Genomic DNA, 15,596 nt, shown 5'->3' with positions numbered 1-15,596 from the left:
CCAGGAATATATGAGAACATAATAACCAGAAGAAAACGGTGAAACTCTATGGTCCATTTTTATTGGTCGCAATTATTATGACATGAACCAGGAACATTTCACAACTGTACCAGTAGTGCTCTCTTGTCACCAGCTAAAGAACAAAAGCGTACAACACGAAACAAAAAGTGCTGCCCCTTTGTGGACATTAGCTCATAGTCTGGTAAAATTATGGGTTCGGAGCTGACTCCGAACGCATGAACTTGCAGCACTTGTTTGCTTGCCGAGGTTGCTATGGGCAATAGCCTGTCACCAAACAACTGCAGCCACGGGGATGAGTGATTTTGAGTGTTCTTTGTACATCACTTCCTATGGTTCATAATGGCTGTCCTTTTTTTATTTTAGTTGCAGTTTTAAAAGCAGTGATTTTCTATGAGGTATTCTTTACTCATTTTGTTACAAATTCCTCCTCTCGTTTTTAGCATGCTCTCTTGGTGTACTATACTAGAAAACTTTTTTTACTGGGTAAAAAATTTCGTTTCATTTGCCCGGTAATGATTCAATAACTGCTACTATAGCTGGGGGCCCACATAGACTGAGCATTTTCACCATCATTGTCATTCACAAGGCTTATTCACATGTTTCAGCGTCATGGCATTTTGTCATATTTCCATCTATGTCCAAATCATCAGAATTTGTTACACATCAGCAAAACTTCCTTCAGGCTCTTCGTTTCGTAATTCTAGCGTGGACGACAGCTCAGCGCATATATGTGTATATGTGTTTCTTCTTCCCGTTTTCAAAAATATAATTAGTTTCAGTACATCTCAATTAGTTCCCATTTTATAGAAAAATAACAAGCCTAATTAGTAATTTTGGGGGGTGTCGTTAAGACTCTTTCTATATTTTATAGTTTCGATTGAAATAGGGCTGTAGCCAAAGACCTACCATCTGGAGCTATGCTAATTATATTGCTGTTGAAGTGTATCATCATATAAAAATGTTCAATTTTGTCCAAGCACCATAATTATGAAGTATAGTAAGGTGACAGTATGGTTCACAAAACTTGAAATGTTTTACTCAGCCAAACGAAAACAGCATAGCTCCACACTGTAGTTCTTTCTGAATTCAACGGCATAAGAGTAATTGAAATTCCACCATAAAAACTTAATAAAAAATTCGTAAGGCTAGTCATGTTGGCAAAAAACACGAAGCTGAGAAAATCACATTTCAAGTGCGTGCACCAGCCATTCGGAAGTCGTTGTAGAGACCTCAAAAACAGCGGAATGCGGACGTTCCAAAAATATTTCACAGTAGTGGGTGATTCCAGGTAGCAGGAAAGGGGCCCATCTTGCAAACAAAACCAAGATAGCGGCCATCAGGGACGGGGTAGTGGGAAGCGACGGGCGCGAAGTTCTGCCCCATTTCACTATGAAGCCTATGAAGCCATTTCCGGGCTTCATAGGTGTGAAATATAGATATTTTAGTAGTTGGAGGTCGAATTCAGACTTGGAAACTCTTTAGGCAGCAACTTTAGAGTGTGTCCTGAAAATGCCAGTTTTATCATTTCAAAACCCATGTCTCCCCTTAAAGGGGAGATTTGGCTTTCGCAGACATTTTCTATTTCCTGATGTATTTACATGAAATTCTTTGAGCGTATTAGAAATAATCTTATGACTACTCTCACGAAATTTCACTGTTATATTTCCACGAAATTGTTTTCTAATACATATACAAATTCTTCTGAATTTTGCGAAACGGCTGTGGATCGAGTTAAGAAAATGCGGCAGAAGCCTGGTTCAGCATTCATTGTGTTCCTACTGGTGTGCTACAGGTCAAGACATTCTTGTAATTTTTTAAATGCGATAGCATTAGGAGGGCCATGAAGGCGAAAACTGTCTGGCGGCGGCAGCGTCTTGTGTGAAGCCACCACCTGCTGGGTGGTGTTTTAGGGGATATGTCTCTCTCCACCTGCCACCTGTCAATCGTCCTCCTCTCCACTTGTAGGGGAGAGGGGGGAGACCCGGGACGAAGAATGACTCAGTAAAACGAAAATGACTAAGAAGAAAATAACTCTGACAACAGCAGACCTACGTGCAAAATATACAGCCTCCCAAAAAACTGTGTGCAAAAATTAGGCTTGAGGGAACTATTCCTTCTCGCATTGCTCGGGAAGAGCAGGCTAGGTCTCGCAAGCCCCACTGGAGGATGTGTTTGAAATAGGCACCTGCCAATGCAGTGGTGCATCACTTAATCACTGTGATGATAGTGATATGAGGACTCGTCGCAATATAACAACGTGATACATTTTGCGTAGTTGCATTGTTAGAATTGGAGTAGATTGGGAATAATTGGAATAGGATCAGAACTGGGGTAGATTGCTGTTGCACTTCCTTAGCATCAATCCAATTGATCGCGCTCAAGTTTGTTTTTTTTTTTTTTTTTCACAAAGCGCAAATTTTGGTTTTGGAATTTTTTTCATGCAGTGTCTGTTGACATGCCTAGAGTGAGAAGAAAATTTCGTACAAGAAATTTAAAATTTGCAAGTTTGAAAAACTAAAATGTATTGACCTTCACGATGGTCCTAGGAGTGCAACAAAACAGACGTGGTCAAAATATATAAAACTGTGGTGAAGAAATCTGCTTCACAAGGTGTGATTATCTAGGCAGAAAACCGTAATGGAGAAAAGCGCCCATTGTTCGAGCGTTTCCCTTCAATGAACAGCTGCCGCAGTTCAGGAAACAATTTTTTGGAGTACTTTCTGGTTGATTTCAGCAATGAAACTTCGGGACAGCTTAAAAAAAGCGAGGGATATAAAACAGTCATCAAAAACTGTTTTTTGGTCACTATTTGGTATTTCAAAGCCGCTTCCCCCCTTAATCATTGCTGAGGAATTTAGGGCTAAAAATGGTATGTCTTGTGCTGTGTGATTCAATCTCATGATGGTCATGAAATCACAGAGACTGTTAACATTGCAATCGCTACCTGTATGTAGATGATGGTGTGGTTACCCTCAGAGATCGACATCAGAAAAAAATCAATAAAGCTGGCGTCATTGCTGTTTTCTTAAGAAAACAGCTGCGGGGGCTGATTTTTGGGGGCCTTTTCTTATTAAGGCTCGATTTTTAGTTGCTTTTTTTTGTCATTACGATGCAGTAATCAATCACTATACGGCAACTTAGAATTTGTCGTTAATGTCTCTACAAAATTATGTACTCTCTTTTTGCTGTAGTAATTTTGAGCTTCAACTGGATATGAAATAAGGGGGGAAAAAGACATGCATGTTCAAGTGCACTTTTCCTGCAGCTCACGGAGCAAGTGGAGAAACAAGGCAGTCAGAACGGTCAGCTGCAATGTACACAGGCCAGCTGTTAGTCGACATTGTCAGCTTAGGGGCATTTTTGGCCTCTTTGGTTGATGGAGCGTAGAGCTGCTGCCTGCACCAGGAGTCTTACTGGTCAGGAGTGAATTCAGTGTCCAGAGCTGCATTGGGTGCTCGGATTGTGTGGTATAATTTGGATTTGGGTTTTTGCAACTGCAGTAAACTAATTGACTGGAATACCAAACGAACTAATTATGAATTCTTGAGGTTTTGTATGTGCCCCACAAGCTCCGTATTCCAGCAAGGTATGTGGCTGTCTTTTCTAGGTCCGGAGCAATCGGTTGCATCTTCTAGAACCGTCACTGCGAGCCGTGGCATGTCTGTTGGGGGCATTGCGGCTGTTGCTGGGGGCACAAGAAGCTGCGCTAGCAGAGCAACTGCTGGCAACTCTGGAAGCAGTGCTAGCTGAGGGGGCTGCCCATGTGCCTCCGCAACTCCCTGAGGGGGTCACTAAGGACGACATTACCTTCCTGCTGGACCAGGTGGGCACTGGTCGGCCCAGCCCCCGCCTTCTGCAGCTGCTCATGCGTGTCGTGCCCTTCTTGACCCTCACCGATGAGGTAAGGCCCTTTAGTCTAATCTAAGGTGCATAAAATACCTAACTGTCGGCCACCTCATCTCCTGTTTGCTAGGGCAGGTTCAGTACACAAAGACCCAACACAAACAATCTGCCACACATCAGCTGTACCATGGGATAAAATTCAAGTGCAGCTAAATTATTGACTATGTATTGTGTTAAACCACAAACCTATTAATATTCTTGCTTGGTGACATATATGTGTTGCTGGTGAGGCATAGTTATGCGCCACTTTTACTAGAGTTCAGAAATCACAAGTGATCAGATGTGAATGTGTTGCTACTTTAATGATTTATTAATGATCCTCGCTCATTCTGGCTCGCTCCTTTGTCTCTCTCTTGCACCTGTAAATAAATAACCTTGCAAGTTGAGCACCTTGTGTTTGTGCCTCTTTGAGCTGCTATGAGACAGTTAGGTGCACTGCTTCCCTCCCAACTGCTATTTTAAAAACATAGACAAAGTTACCCTCTCTCTTTTAATAAGGTAAAAATTGAACTAAACTAAAGCCTTAACCTTAAAACTAACTTTTTTATTTATGGCCAGAATCTCATGAAGCGTTACACACAAATGTTTTTTTTTTTTCTGTGGATTTCAAATATGCAGTTAAATTTGAGCTGCTGATCTGAGATCAGAAGTTATCTTGGAGTCGTGTGTAATTAGGTAATTCCTTACACATCTTTAATGAAATTTCACATTGAGTTTTGTTGCTTTTAATTACATGAATTGATAACCAGAGAGTTCACATATCCAATAACTTTTTTTTTCTCGAGACATGTCATCCTGAAAAGTTGTCAAGAATAAAAGGGGCCAGTATTTGACACTGCAATTCATTAAACTGATTGCAAATTACTATTTACACATGTCCTATACAAAAAAAGTGTCATCACATGCTTCAGTTGTCTCTGAAGAAAATGGTACCAAGATTGTTTTTATGAAACAAGAAGTCGTCAAAGAGCTGTGTAAGGTTGAGAAAACCAACCAAAATATGAAACTGAGAAAACTGCATTTGAAGTTTAATCAAATGTTATAAGATGAACAGTCAGTAGTCTCACTCTTATATTTTCCATTAAGTGACATATTGTTTTCATTTTACGCGATAATGTTGAGGGCCCCGTGTCACAGAAAAGTCAGCGTCGTTGGCCGTGAGCGAAAAATCCCCAGACGAGCAACCTAGGGGGCCGGCAGTCCACCTAGGTCATGTGACCTTGTGACATCGTTATGACCTTCCCACTGGATTGTGAGCAAACTGTCCAACACGGCAGGTGGCTGTTAAATTAATGATTGGCCATGAGAGAATGGTCGGGAAGAACAACCTGGATCTCACTAGCCCCACCAGTAGCAGCACCCGCCATTGCAGAGCAGCGATGCATCACTTTACCACTGCACCAGGAATGGTATGAGGACTCCCAGGGGTATATGAATGTAAAATAGAGAATGGCCAATTCCACATACAGGGCGTTTCAGGTAACTTGAACCAAGGATTTTTTAAAAAGTAGTGCACCGTAGCTGGGTGAAACCAAAGATATTTTTCCTGTCGTGTGGCGCTCCTCAGGCTATTTTTTTAATTTCACTTGATTAGTTAATTGGCTAAAATATATTATGCAAAATTTTTAATGTTCTATTTAGGGTCACATACATTTCATTAAGTTGTAGATGGGGTTACGAAAAAGAACGATGTTTTTTTATACAAGCGTGCGTACCTTCTACGTGGTCCTTTTTCGAGCATTTAAAGAAAGCCCGCAAAATATGAAAACCACGTGATTGCGTTCCTTTGCTACTGTATTGTAATGCTGCCAAGCACGTTCTGAATGAACAAAGCCTGCGCACTCACTGTCTAGAAGTGGGTGCTTGTCGCCTCTGTCAGCATAGTCTTGAAAGCGCGTGAGCACATTCTTCGTGAACTTGGAAAGCATGTGGCACGATTTGGGATAAGTGGTAGGCATGCCACCGACAGCCAATTCAGATGGGGCTCTTATTAAGACATTGCGCATACAAAACAAAGGGAGGGAAAGCAGTGCAGTCACTTATTTCAAGGTAGCCTCCTTTTTTTTTTTATCATTTTGCAGCTCGTCGAACTGAGTGGCAGCTGCTCGCTTAGGCATGTTCAGTGCACATGTTTCGTTCCTTCAAAACACGTTTGGGAGCGCTCGATTATGGTAGCTCATGAGCGCAGTCACGTGTTTGTTTTGTTTTGTTTTTTTCATATTTCGCGAGCTTTCCTAAAATGCCGGAAGAAAGGGCCACGTAGGAGGTGCATTGCTACAAAAAACTGGATCAGTTGTATCTTAACCCGTTCTAAAGCTTAAACTCAAAATTATCTAACCTAGAATGTCACATATTTATTTTTAGTGAACTGCTGCTTTGAACGTTCAATTCGTTTATGGTGGTGCTTCTCTTGCCAGGCCAAGATGGATGTCCTCATCAACCACTTCAGGCGACAGCTGAATTTCATTCGGTTTGATTTGGAGCACACACCAGAGGATGATGTTCAGCTGGAATGCTTCTGCAACCTGAGTGCTGGCATTGAGCGGAACGACAATGGTAACAGGCTCAAGGACCTGCTCATCACTCGGGGCATCGTTGAGGGTGCCATTCAGTACCTGTTGGTGTATGCACCACCAGCCAAGTGAGCACCAATGCTTTTCTGTCTCCGGGGAGGGCATGCGTGAGTTGGGAGTTGGGAGGTCGACATATAGGCAGCAATATACAGTATATATTGCACGTTGTGACCTTTTTGGGCGTGTTCGCAAAATTTTCGCGCATTTTGCACACCCTCTCTTTGAAGCTTTAATTTCGAGAAAGAGTGCGCAAATTACGTTAGTAAATACGGTGTTATCGTCGTGGAACATTTTTCCCACATTGTGAGGTCTCACTCTTACACATACTGTTGAGAAAAAGACCCTACAAGAACACATCACAAAAAAAATTGGCTGTGGTTTAGCTTTGGTTAAACCTGCTGAGAAGGGAAAGAAACCTGAGACTCTGAGTCGCTGGTTAGACGTACCGCCTGAAGTACTTTCTGTAGTTTCTTCGCAGTAGCACTTGTCCGTCATTTCTCGGCGTGTGTCGCATGTTCTTTTGTCTCTTCGGCACGGCATTAGCCTCATTGAAACACTGAAGCTTCGCTTTCCGGCGCGCTATCACGGCAGGATGTTCTTCCTCCTCCATCGCAAAACCGGTCTCTACCCCCACCGCTCGCCGTTGGTATATATACACAGCTCTTCATTGACGTCACAGACGGCGGCTCCGCCCCCGTTGTCAAGCAGAGTATCTATCTCCATGATTGATGTGCTTGTTTTCTCAAATTCTTTTTATATGACGTCACTGTCATACAGCATCGCAAATTGTCCCAGCTCTTCAACCTTTGACCTTGACCTTCGAGAGATTTGGGGGGTGGCCCACCATCTTGGTTTGGCAAATATGTGCCACCATGGCCTACGTGACTTTGCTCTATGGTTTGACCTCTAAAGCTTCTCAGTGTCATAAACGGAAGTACACTACCCTCTTGAAAACCTGCGCTTCAAAAAGTTTTCTTTGTTTCCTTGCACTGAAGAAAAATGAGGGTTACACTGTGTTATACATGTAGTTTGAAAAGAGCATTTGTTGGATGTATAGGTATTAGATATTCAAAACTTAACGTAGTTCGCTAATAGTATTTGCTGTTTGATTCGATTTGTACCATGCTTTTACTACTATTTTCCTACCAAAAATTATGAAATTTCCTGTTCATCTGAACTCATAGTTAAGCATAGTGGCGTTTCCAAACAGGCTCACTAGTTACAACATCGCACACTAGTTGCACCGGTTAAAGGAACACTGAGAACAACTCTATCCAAGTTTTGTTCTTAGTAAAAAATCTTTCATGTGGTTCTTCCTGGCTGTGTTGATGTTTGTCTGGCTGCAAAAGAATCATTTTTGCTGGGAAAAGTAAATTTAAGGGGGGAAGAGGGTCTTAGAAAAACTTTTATTAATGAAGCCACAATTATGAAATCTTCGGGGAACATGTATTTTTGTATGCTGATTCCAAATATGGAATTTAATTTCATGTGCAACAATTTCTGGAGCACTTATGCAGTGTGTTATGTAACTTTTTGTGGAGAGCTTTCAAGAAATCCTGTTGCAGGGAACTTGCTAGAATGCATGCCATTGGTTTCTCTTGACATTAAGCTATGCAATAAAGCTAAAATTATCATCCTGCCTGTCATAGAAGTTGAGTTATAGAATTTTGAAGTTGTCCCTTCAGAAACAGGAAGACAAATTTTTCTTCCTGTTTGTGAAGTACGAAGTTCAAAACCCTGTAACTTAACTTCTGTGATACGCAGGATAATATTATCCTTATTGCATAGCTTCTTGTCAAGACAAGCGGACGGCATACATGCTAGCAAGTTCCCTGCAGCAAAATTTCACTAAAGCTCTCCACAAAAAGTTACATAACATATTGCATCAAGTCAACAAGGACCTGTTGTACATTAAATTAAATTCCATATTTAGAATCAGCATGCAAAAATACATGTTCCCTGAAAATTTCATAATTGCGACTTCATTAATAAAATTTTTTTTTCTAAGACCAACTTGTGACATCAAGACCTCTTTGTCCCTTTAACAAGGTTCAGCTATCACCCACAATGCGACTGGCAAGAGCGTTTATGATGGTTGTTAAAGCAGCCTTTTGTTCAAGTTTGTGAGCTCTTGTGTTGCATAGAGCATTACTGTTTGGCCTAGGTTATCACAAGCATGTGCCATTGATTGATCCCTGAAAGTTCACAATCTTGTTGAGAGGCCCATAAGTTGAGCAAAAGCCGTTACTGATGTCATCACCAGAGTAAACCTTTCAAGCAAACGTTGTGTGGTTAACTGGAGCTAATATGTAGCGTCATGTTCTAGAAATGTGAAGCTGAGGAAAACTATTCTGTCTAGAAAGTGAATGGGCACCTGTTTTTTTTATCGTTTTCAAACACTACGAAAGACGTGCGGCGCACACAGAAACAAGGCTTGCAGAGCGAGCTAAGCTGCAGTACGCACGTGCTGCTGTGGTAGTTTCGTGGCAACCACTCGCTGTCGTCCTGCATATTTTGCGTCAATATGAGCATATGTACAGACTGCGTACGCTAAGTCATAAGTGACAGAAATGCTTATATGACACCATCAAAGTCTCTCAGTCAGAGCACTCAACTGATTTTAATCAGCACGGTCTGTGTGCTGCCTCGTGCAACGTAGTTTCGTTTTCGGGCCTTCGGTTTATGACAGCATTTTTAGGCTTGCAGTGTAGTGAAACAGACTTGCAAGAGCTAAGCGATCCACATTTCATCAAGAAAGCTGCATTCACTGTGGCGTTCAGCATCCAGCGCACCATTTTCATGCGTCGCAAAGGAGCATGGAAGAGATTGTCCCACTCGCATTTGAGCCCAAGCTGCTGCTCTTATGCATTTTGTGAGCTGTATTTTTGTGTTTTGCCAGCAGCGGGCTGTGCTATGCCCCTACCTCTGGTGTTACACCACCAGTAAGAAAATATGTAGCAACCTTACAATTGGTGCTGAGTAACAACAGTGATTACATGGCAAATGCTATGCAGTATGCTTCAGGACAGCATCCAGTGAGATTTTTTTTTTTTTCACTGAACGCATTAATATTAGCATAGAAAAATGCCCAAGTTATTGTTTTACAAGGTATAATTTATTACGTAGAACCCCTCTATAGTAAAGTCACTGGAACCAGCAAAAGTCTTTACTACAGCCGAACCTGCATATATTGAACTCGCAAAAAAAAACCTACAAGTTCAAAATAATGTGTAATTCTATATAAAAGTAGCAGTAAATTTAACAGCATACAAACACAGAGATGGAAAAAAGTTTTTCTATGATAGCCACCTACTGCTCGCAGGTTACCGAGTGAAATAGTAGTGAATTTTTTTTTTCTTCAATTTCATTGCCTTGGAGAGAATACATTTTTCATTGTTATTGACGGACTACGAACAGCTGAGACCACAGCCTTCTGTCAACACACAATAGCGGCACTCAGTGCTGAGTGCACGGAGCACATCGAAGCACATGGGCACAGGTTCTCACAGGTCCTCATCACAATTCGCGTCGGTGGTATCCTGGTTATCCGTGACATTGGCAATGTCGTCTTCGTCCGCGAGCTCTTCCGCAGTCTCAGCATCGTTGCCCACGGAGACAGTTGCTTACGGCTGCCCCATCACAAATAGCACCAAGGAATTCGGACAACTGGTTTCAAAAATCAAGACCCACGACAGCTTCGTCGAGCTCACGCGACAAAAAGTTTGTTCCGTTTTTTCGAGGAGAGTAAAGACCCAAGTGTCAGAAGAAGTTCTGTATAGTCTCTCTTTCAACATCATTCCACAGCGTTTAAGAGGTCGATTCTTAGGTCTCTTTCAGACCTCTAGTTCAGCAGAAGCCGTTCAATTGGACGTTTCCTATAACCAACCTGTTCCAGGGTTGAAGCACCAATGTAGCATTTGGCAGCAGGAAGCTAAGTGCAATGTTGCTGAAACTAGCAGTGCAGCGGTAAGCACAGCTGTTGTCTACAATGAGGCAGATGTTGCAATCGTGGCCTACCAGGTCATCGTTCCAAGACTTCGTCCACTTAACAGAAAGTTTGCAGGTCATCCACACTCTTCGATTGGACCTGTAGGTCACCGGAACCGAAAGCGCATTCTGCAAGCTTCGCAGAGCTTTCCACCAGGTCTCTTCACCGCTTCAGCCCCAGCGTCAGCCTTGTCCTCCAAAATCGTGCTCAGTGTGTTTCTCGGAATCTGGCACACTGCGGTGACTTCAGATATCTTCTCACCTCGTTCAACTCTCTTGATAATTTCCAGTTTCATGGAAAAGGTGAGGTTCTGCCGTTCCGAAGCTATCATCGCGTGGACTGAGAGATGGCAGCACAACGCATCATACATGCGAACTGCGTGACAACGCAGGCATAACTGGCTCTACGCACTAAAAACGCATGTTCTGGTTGGCTGGCTAAAATCCACGTCATCATTGATCTGCGCACACTACGCAGCACCATGGCACCCACAGGTTCATGCAGGGAAGCTAACCCCCGGAGGTGTTTAGGGAAAACCAGCTTCTCGAGTCAACTGGTGTTGCCTGAAGTTCGGTCTGTCGGCTGTGACAGTTAAATTTTGTACGTTGTAACTATACATTTTCCTAAAAGTTTACATTGTAGCTTTAAGGTGCTGAGAAATTATTCGATATAACGGATAACTCAGTCTAATAGAGTTTGATATATTCAGTTTCGACTGTATATTAGTGTGTGTACTATATCAGTTGTTGGTGATAGTATGGCTCTGATGATGCTGTCTGATAATTGTCTACTTACTAAACACATAGCATTGGTGTATAAAATAAACTCTCAGAAATGCCTTCCATTTTGCTCTTATTGCCCCGTTATGTGATAATTATTTATTTTTAGTTATTTTTATGTATCACGATTTCGTCTGTCTCATGGAAGTGCCGCACTCACATGAATACAACGCAGCTACGATACCAAAGCTTAGCATGAACACAATGTTGTCTTCCACAGCCTCAGTGTCATTTAAAAGGCAATAGTCAAGAAACGTGTGCGGTACAATCTAGCACGGCAAAACCACCAATGCAGTTCTGCCGCACCTCTACTTCTTGTCACTCGTGCTTCGCGCTGCCCAGTGCTGCGGAAATTCACCCTTTTCTTCCCTTCCCTGCTCCTGACCGCACCTTTACTGTCATTCCTTTCTCAGTGGCCTTCGTTGACTACTTTCTACGTTCATAGCTACCTTACTTTTTTTTTTTTTCTCGTGTGCGCTGTGGTGTGCATCATGGCCCGCCACCCCCAGATGCTCGAAAAGTTGGCTTCTCCTCGCAGCTCATGAGCCTGGTGGTTAATCTATCTCAAGATAGCTCTGTTATATCATTTTTGGTATCCATTTGGTTCCGAATGTTGGCCTTGCGATTACGTCATTACGTATCTGTTGCTCTGAGATGTCCTTGACTGTGTGCGGGCCGCAGTGTCATCATTTCGCGGGAAGTGCATCACCATGGCCAGATGCTCTTTATTGTAACCGATTGTGTGAAATAGGATGGCAGTTTCCCTTTACTATTTCAGAGTTGTTACTATATCAGAGTTCACTATAGCAAGGTTCTACTCTTTTGCTACTACATGGTTCCCTCTTTTCATTCCTCATTTATTGCCAGATAAGCCTTGTTGGTATAATAAATCGCAAAAAATTTGTGTGCAATAGATCTGTTTCTTCTCATGCCTTTTTTTTTTGTGAAAAGCATTTCGTTCTTAGTTTAAGCTACCTGTGCTAATATGTGAAACTGATTGGAAAATATGCTGTTCAGTTCATACCCAGTTTTTATTTGTATTCGTTTCTCAACCAAAAAAATATTTGCTCACCTCTACTCTAGAGGCCTGCCATATGTCCAAACAGTTTTTTCTTGTGTGCAGCCTTTTTCTTTCTTTCTTCATTTCTCGTAAGAATCTTATGCCTGAGGTTAGTGCAGTATTGAAGGTACCTTGCATTGATATGCACATTATCAAGCTCTTTCGTCTTGTGCCACACCATGGTTTGTTTTTCCATGCTTGCACTCACAGAAATTCACTGCTGTCAGCCTCGGAGAACTGGAAGGAGTTCACCTCCAAGCCGGCGCTCAAGTATGTTCTTCGCATCTTGACGGGTCTAAGCCGAGGACACGAGAAGACGCAGATCCTAGTCAGCACAGAGTGCATTCCTATCATTCACAGGTGTGTAATGTGGCATTCTCTACATTTATCTTCATGCGTTCAGAAGCTTCGAGTAAGCATCGGAAGCTTGTCATCTATAATTACCACACTATTTTTATTTAGAAACCAGGTAATAATGATGCAGTTCTATTAAGTTAGTGCCATACTATTATTCGTATATCACTTTTTATTGCCTTTCAGTAATTCAATTCTGATAATTTGTATTGCAGCCAGACTTGAGGTACTTATGAACCTATACCGTACATTCTTTTGATGTGGTTTCATACAATTGTTCATTTGGTTAAATAACCATATTGGTCGCTGTAGGAACAAGTGCTAAGATTTTTCGGGCATCAAAACAGGCTGCAATTTGCAAGGAAGTTGTGCTTTAAAAGGCTAATGGTTATGAAAGACTCAGCATAGCACTGTTAATGCTAGCTCCTAGTTGGTCGAAGATTGTCTTGTTTGATTCTTTTTGTTGGGCTTTGGTCTGCAGGTTGGAGCAGGTGTCGAGTGACGAGCACGTTGGCTCACTGGCAGAAAATTTGATGGAAGCCTTAAAGGAGAATCCCAATGTAGCTGAGAAGATTGAGGAGGTCCGCAAGCAGACCAGGGATGAGAAGAAGCGACTGGCAATGGCCATGCGTGAAAAACAGCTGGGCGAGCTGGGCATGCACACCAACGAGAAGGGACAAGTGAGTCATCTGGGCATGAGGGTTGTAACTGGACACAGTGTTGTTCAATTCACTTAGAGCAAACTGAATTCAGCTGTATTTGCTCACCGGCACAAATATGAATATTCATTAGCCGAACCCACATATGTCAAACTTGCAAAAAAACACGTGTGAATCCAATATAATGGGTAATTCGATATAAAACTAGCAGTAAATTTAATTACCCACAAACTCATTGAGGTGGAAAAAAATGTATTTTTACGATAGCCACTTACTGCGCGCAGATTACCGAATAGTGAATTTTTTCTTCATCCTCATTGCTCGGAGAGAACACATTTTCCAGTCCTATCGATGGATTTCAAACAGCTGAGACTACAACCTTCTATTTCGAAGGAATTTTTGCAAAAAAACAACTTTTCTTGGCGTAATTAAAGGGTCCCTGAAAAGGTGGGTGTTTGAGGTTGTCAATAAAATGCTCGCATTGGCAGCCATGGTTGCTCAATGGTTATGACGCTCGGCTGCTGGCCCGAAAGACGCGGGTTCGATCCCAGCCGCGGCGGTCGAATTTCGATGGAGGTGAAATTCTAGAGGCCTGTGTACTGTGCGATGTCAGTGCACGTTATTAAAGAACCCCAGATGGTCGAAATTTACGGAGCCCTTCACTACGGCGTCCCTCATAGCCTGAGTCGCTTTGGGACATTAAACCCCATAAACCAACCTAATAAAGTTATTCTTAGAACATTCAAAATAAAGATGAGACGAAATTGCATTTTACTTGTGCATTTCACTCGCCCAGTACCGAGGTTGTGCGCTACCGATCAGAACCATGCCTTGCACACATGCACCGGAAGCTTGAATACAATGTTGCCTTGCCAGGGCAGCCCACAGCTGCATATTTTGATCGTGTCATCGTTCTGCTTACAGGTTTTAGGCAACTAACACAACACAGAGAGCTCCCTGATGCTTCATGTGTTGGTAGCTTTAAAAAGCTGCGTCGAACCCTGTTGCGCTTCCTGTTGTTTCTCTCTTCACATTTCTGGCCAGGGTCTGTCGACCTGCTTTTATTTTATTTTCTGCTGCCTTCTCAGTATCGTCAGTTTGAGCAGCAGCACTTGCCTCCATGATATTAGTTAGAAGCGAAATGGGAAATGTCGCGCATAGTGTTATTCGTCCATAACGGCCATTGCTTCATGGGGATTGCGTGCGTTAACATGCCATTTGCGTTTAGTGCTTCTTTTCAGTTTTTTTTTTCCATGCAAAGACTCATTTTGAATCCATTTCCAGAGTATAGAGGGCCGAAGTTCGAACTGGGTGCCTAATCTGGCTGCCACCTCATTTACGCTGCCAAGAATGGCCGCCTCATTTCAACACTGTCAGCCCAAACAAGCATTTCTAGAGCAGAATAAAATATTAATATTAGGATTTCGGCAATCTCCTAGGACATTTAGGCATCATAACGTCCCACGCTACACATACAAGGGGCCCCTTTAAGGGGGGAGGCTCCTCTTAAAGAAAAAAATTTTGTTTCTGCACCAAATTTAATCAAATTGCACACCCATGACTAGTTTTTCATGCTGATTCCAAAAATGTCATTGGTTTCATGATAGGATCAGTAGTTATTGAGATACACTTAATTACACCCTTCTCACTAATAAGAACAATTAAGAGAAAAAACACATTAGAAAGTTTATAACTTGCACTTGGTTGGGTTCTAGAAACAGAAATGAATACAGTGTTGGAAACAGTTTTTTATTTTACTATCATAAGTAGTTTTTAAAGACATTGAAACTCAAGGTACAAATAGTGCCTAACTTGCAATCAGAAACTAGAGCAAATTAAAAAATTTCTGAACCTTAATTACAAATTCTACTCCCAACATTGTGTAGACTACACATATGGCTACTTGCTAAAAAAAGAATTATGGTTCTATCTGCCATAGCTGCTGAGATATGCTAGTTTGGGACATGCTACGAGTCCAAAATTTCCATTTTGAGAAAAACAGCAAAAACAAACGAAGTGGTGTTTATGGCAAAGTACTTCAAATTTATTTATATACTGGCATCAGCAGACACTTAATAACCTCCTGGAAGGTAGTCTGTCTGACCAGAGTTATTAAAATGGCGCTTTTTGAGTGAGCGCTGAAGATTTTCTCGTTCACCAAGCGCAAGCTGACGATGGAGAAGGTGTCGCCGGGTGGGGCAGTTGCGGCGTCTCCCATTGCACCGAAGAATGCTGCCTTTCGCTCTGTTGCTGCCGCTG

The 15,596-nt window shown here is 42.2% G+C and overlaps 1 protein-coding gene across 6 annotated transcripts in view; it reads left to right on the top strand.

Annotated features, from left to right (window-relative positions):
• Positions 1-15,596, top strand: part of poe (E3 ubiquitin-protein ligase-like protein poe) — a 248,224-nt gene that overhangs the window by 214,812 nt on the left and 17,816 nt on the right. For all 6 annotated transcript variants that reach the window (XM_077649151.1, XM_077649150.1, XM_077649149.1 and 3 more), the window contains 4 exons: positions 3,629-3,922; positions 6,342-6,565; positions 12,535-12,684; positions 13,160-13,358. In XM_077649151.1, coding sequence (XP_077505277.1) covers positions 3,629-3,922; positions 6,342-6,565; positions 12,535-12,684; positions 13,160-13,358 — 867 coding nt within the window. The remainder of the gene's footprint in view (positions 1-3,628; positions 3,923-6,341; positions 6,566-12,534; positions 12,685-13,159; positions 13,359-15,596) is intronic.

Source organism: Amblyomma americanum, chromosome 1 (genome assembly GCF_052857255.1).
Source record: "Amblyomma americanum isolate KBUSLIRL-KWMA chromosome 1, ASM5285725v1, whole genome shotgun sequence".
In the NCBI taxonomy this organism is placed as follows: domain Eukaryota; kingdom Metazoa; phylum Arthropoda; class Arachnida; order Ixodida; family Ixodidae; genus Amblyomma; species Amblyomma americanum.
The sequence above is the reverse complement of the archived record's forward strand: the minus strand, read 5'-3'. Positions and strand labels throughout refer to the sequence as shown.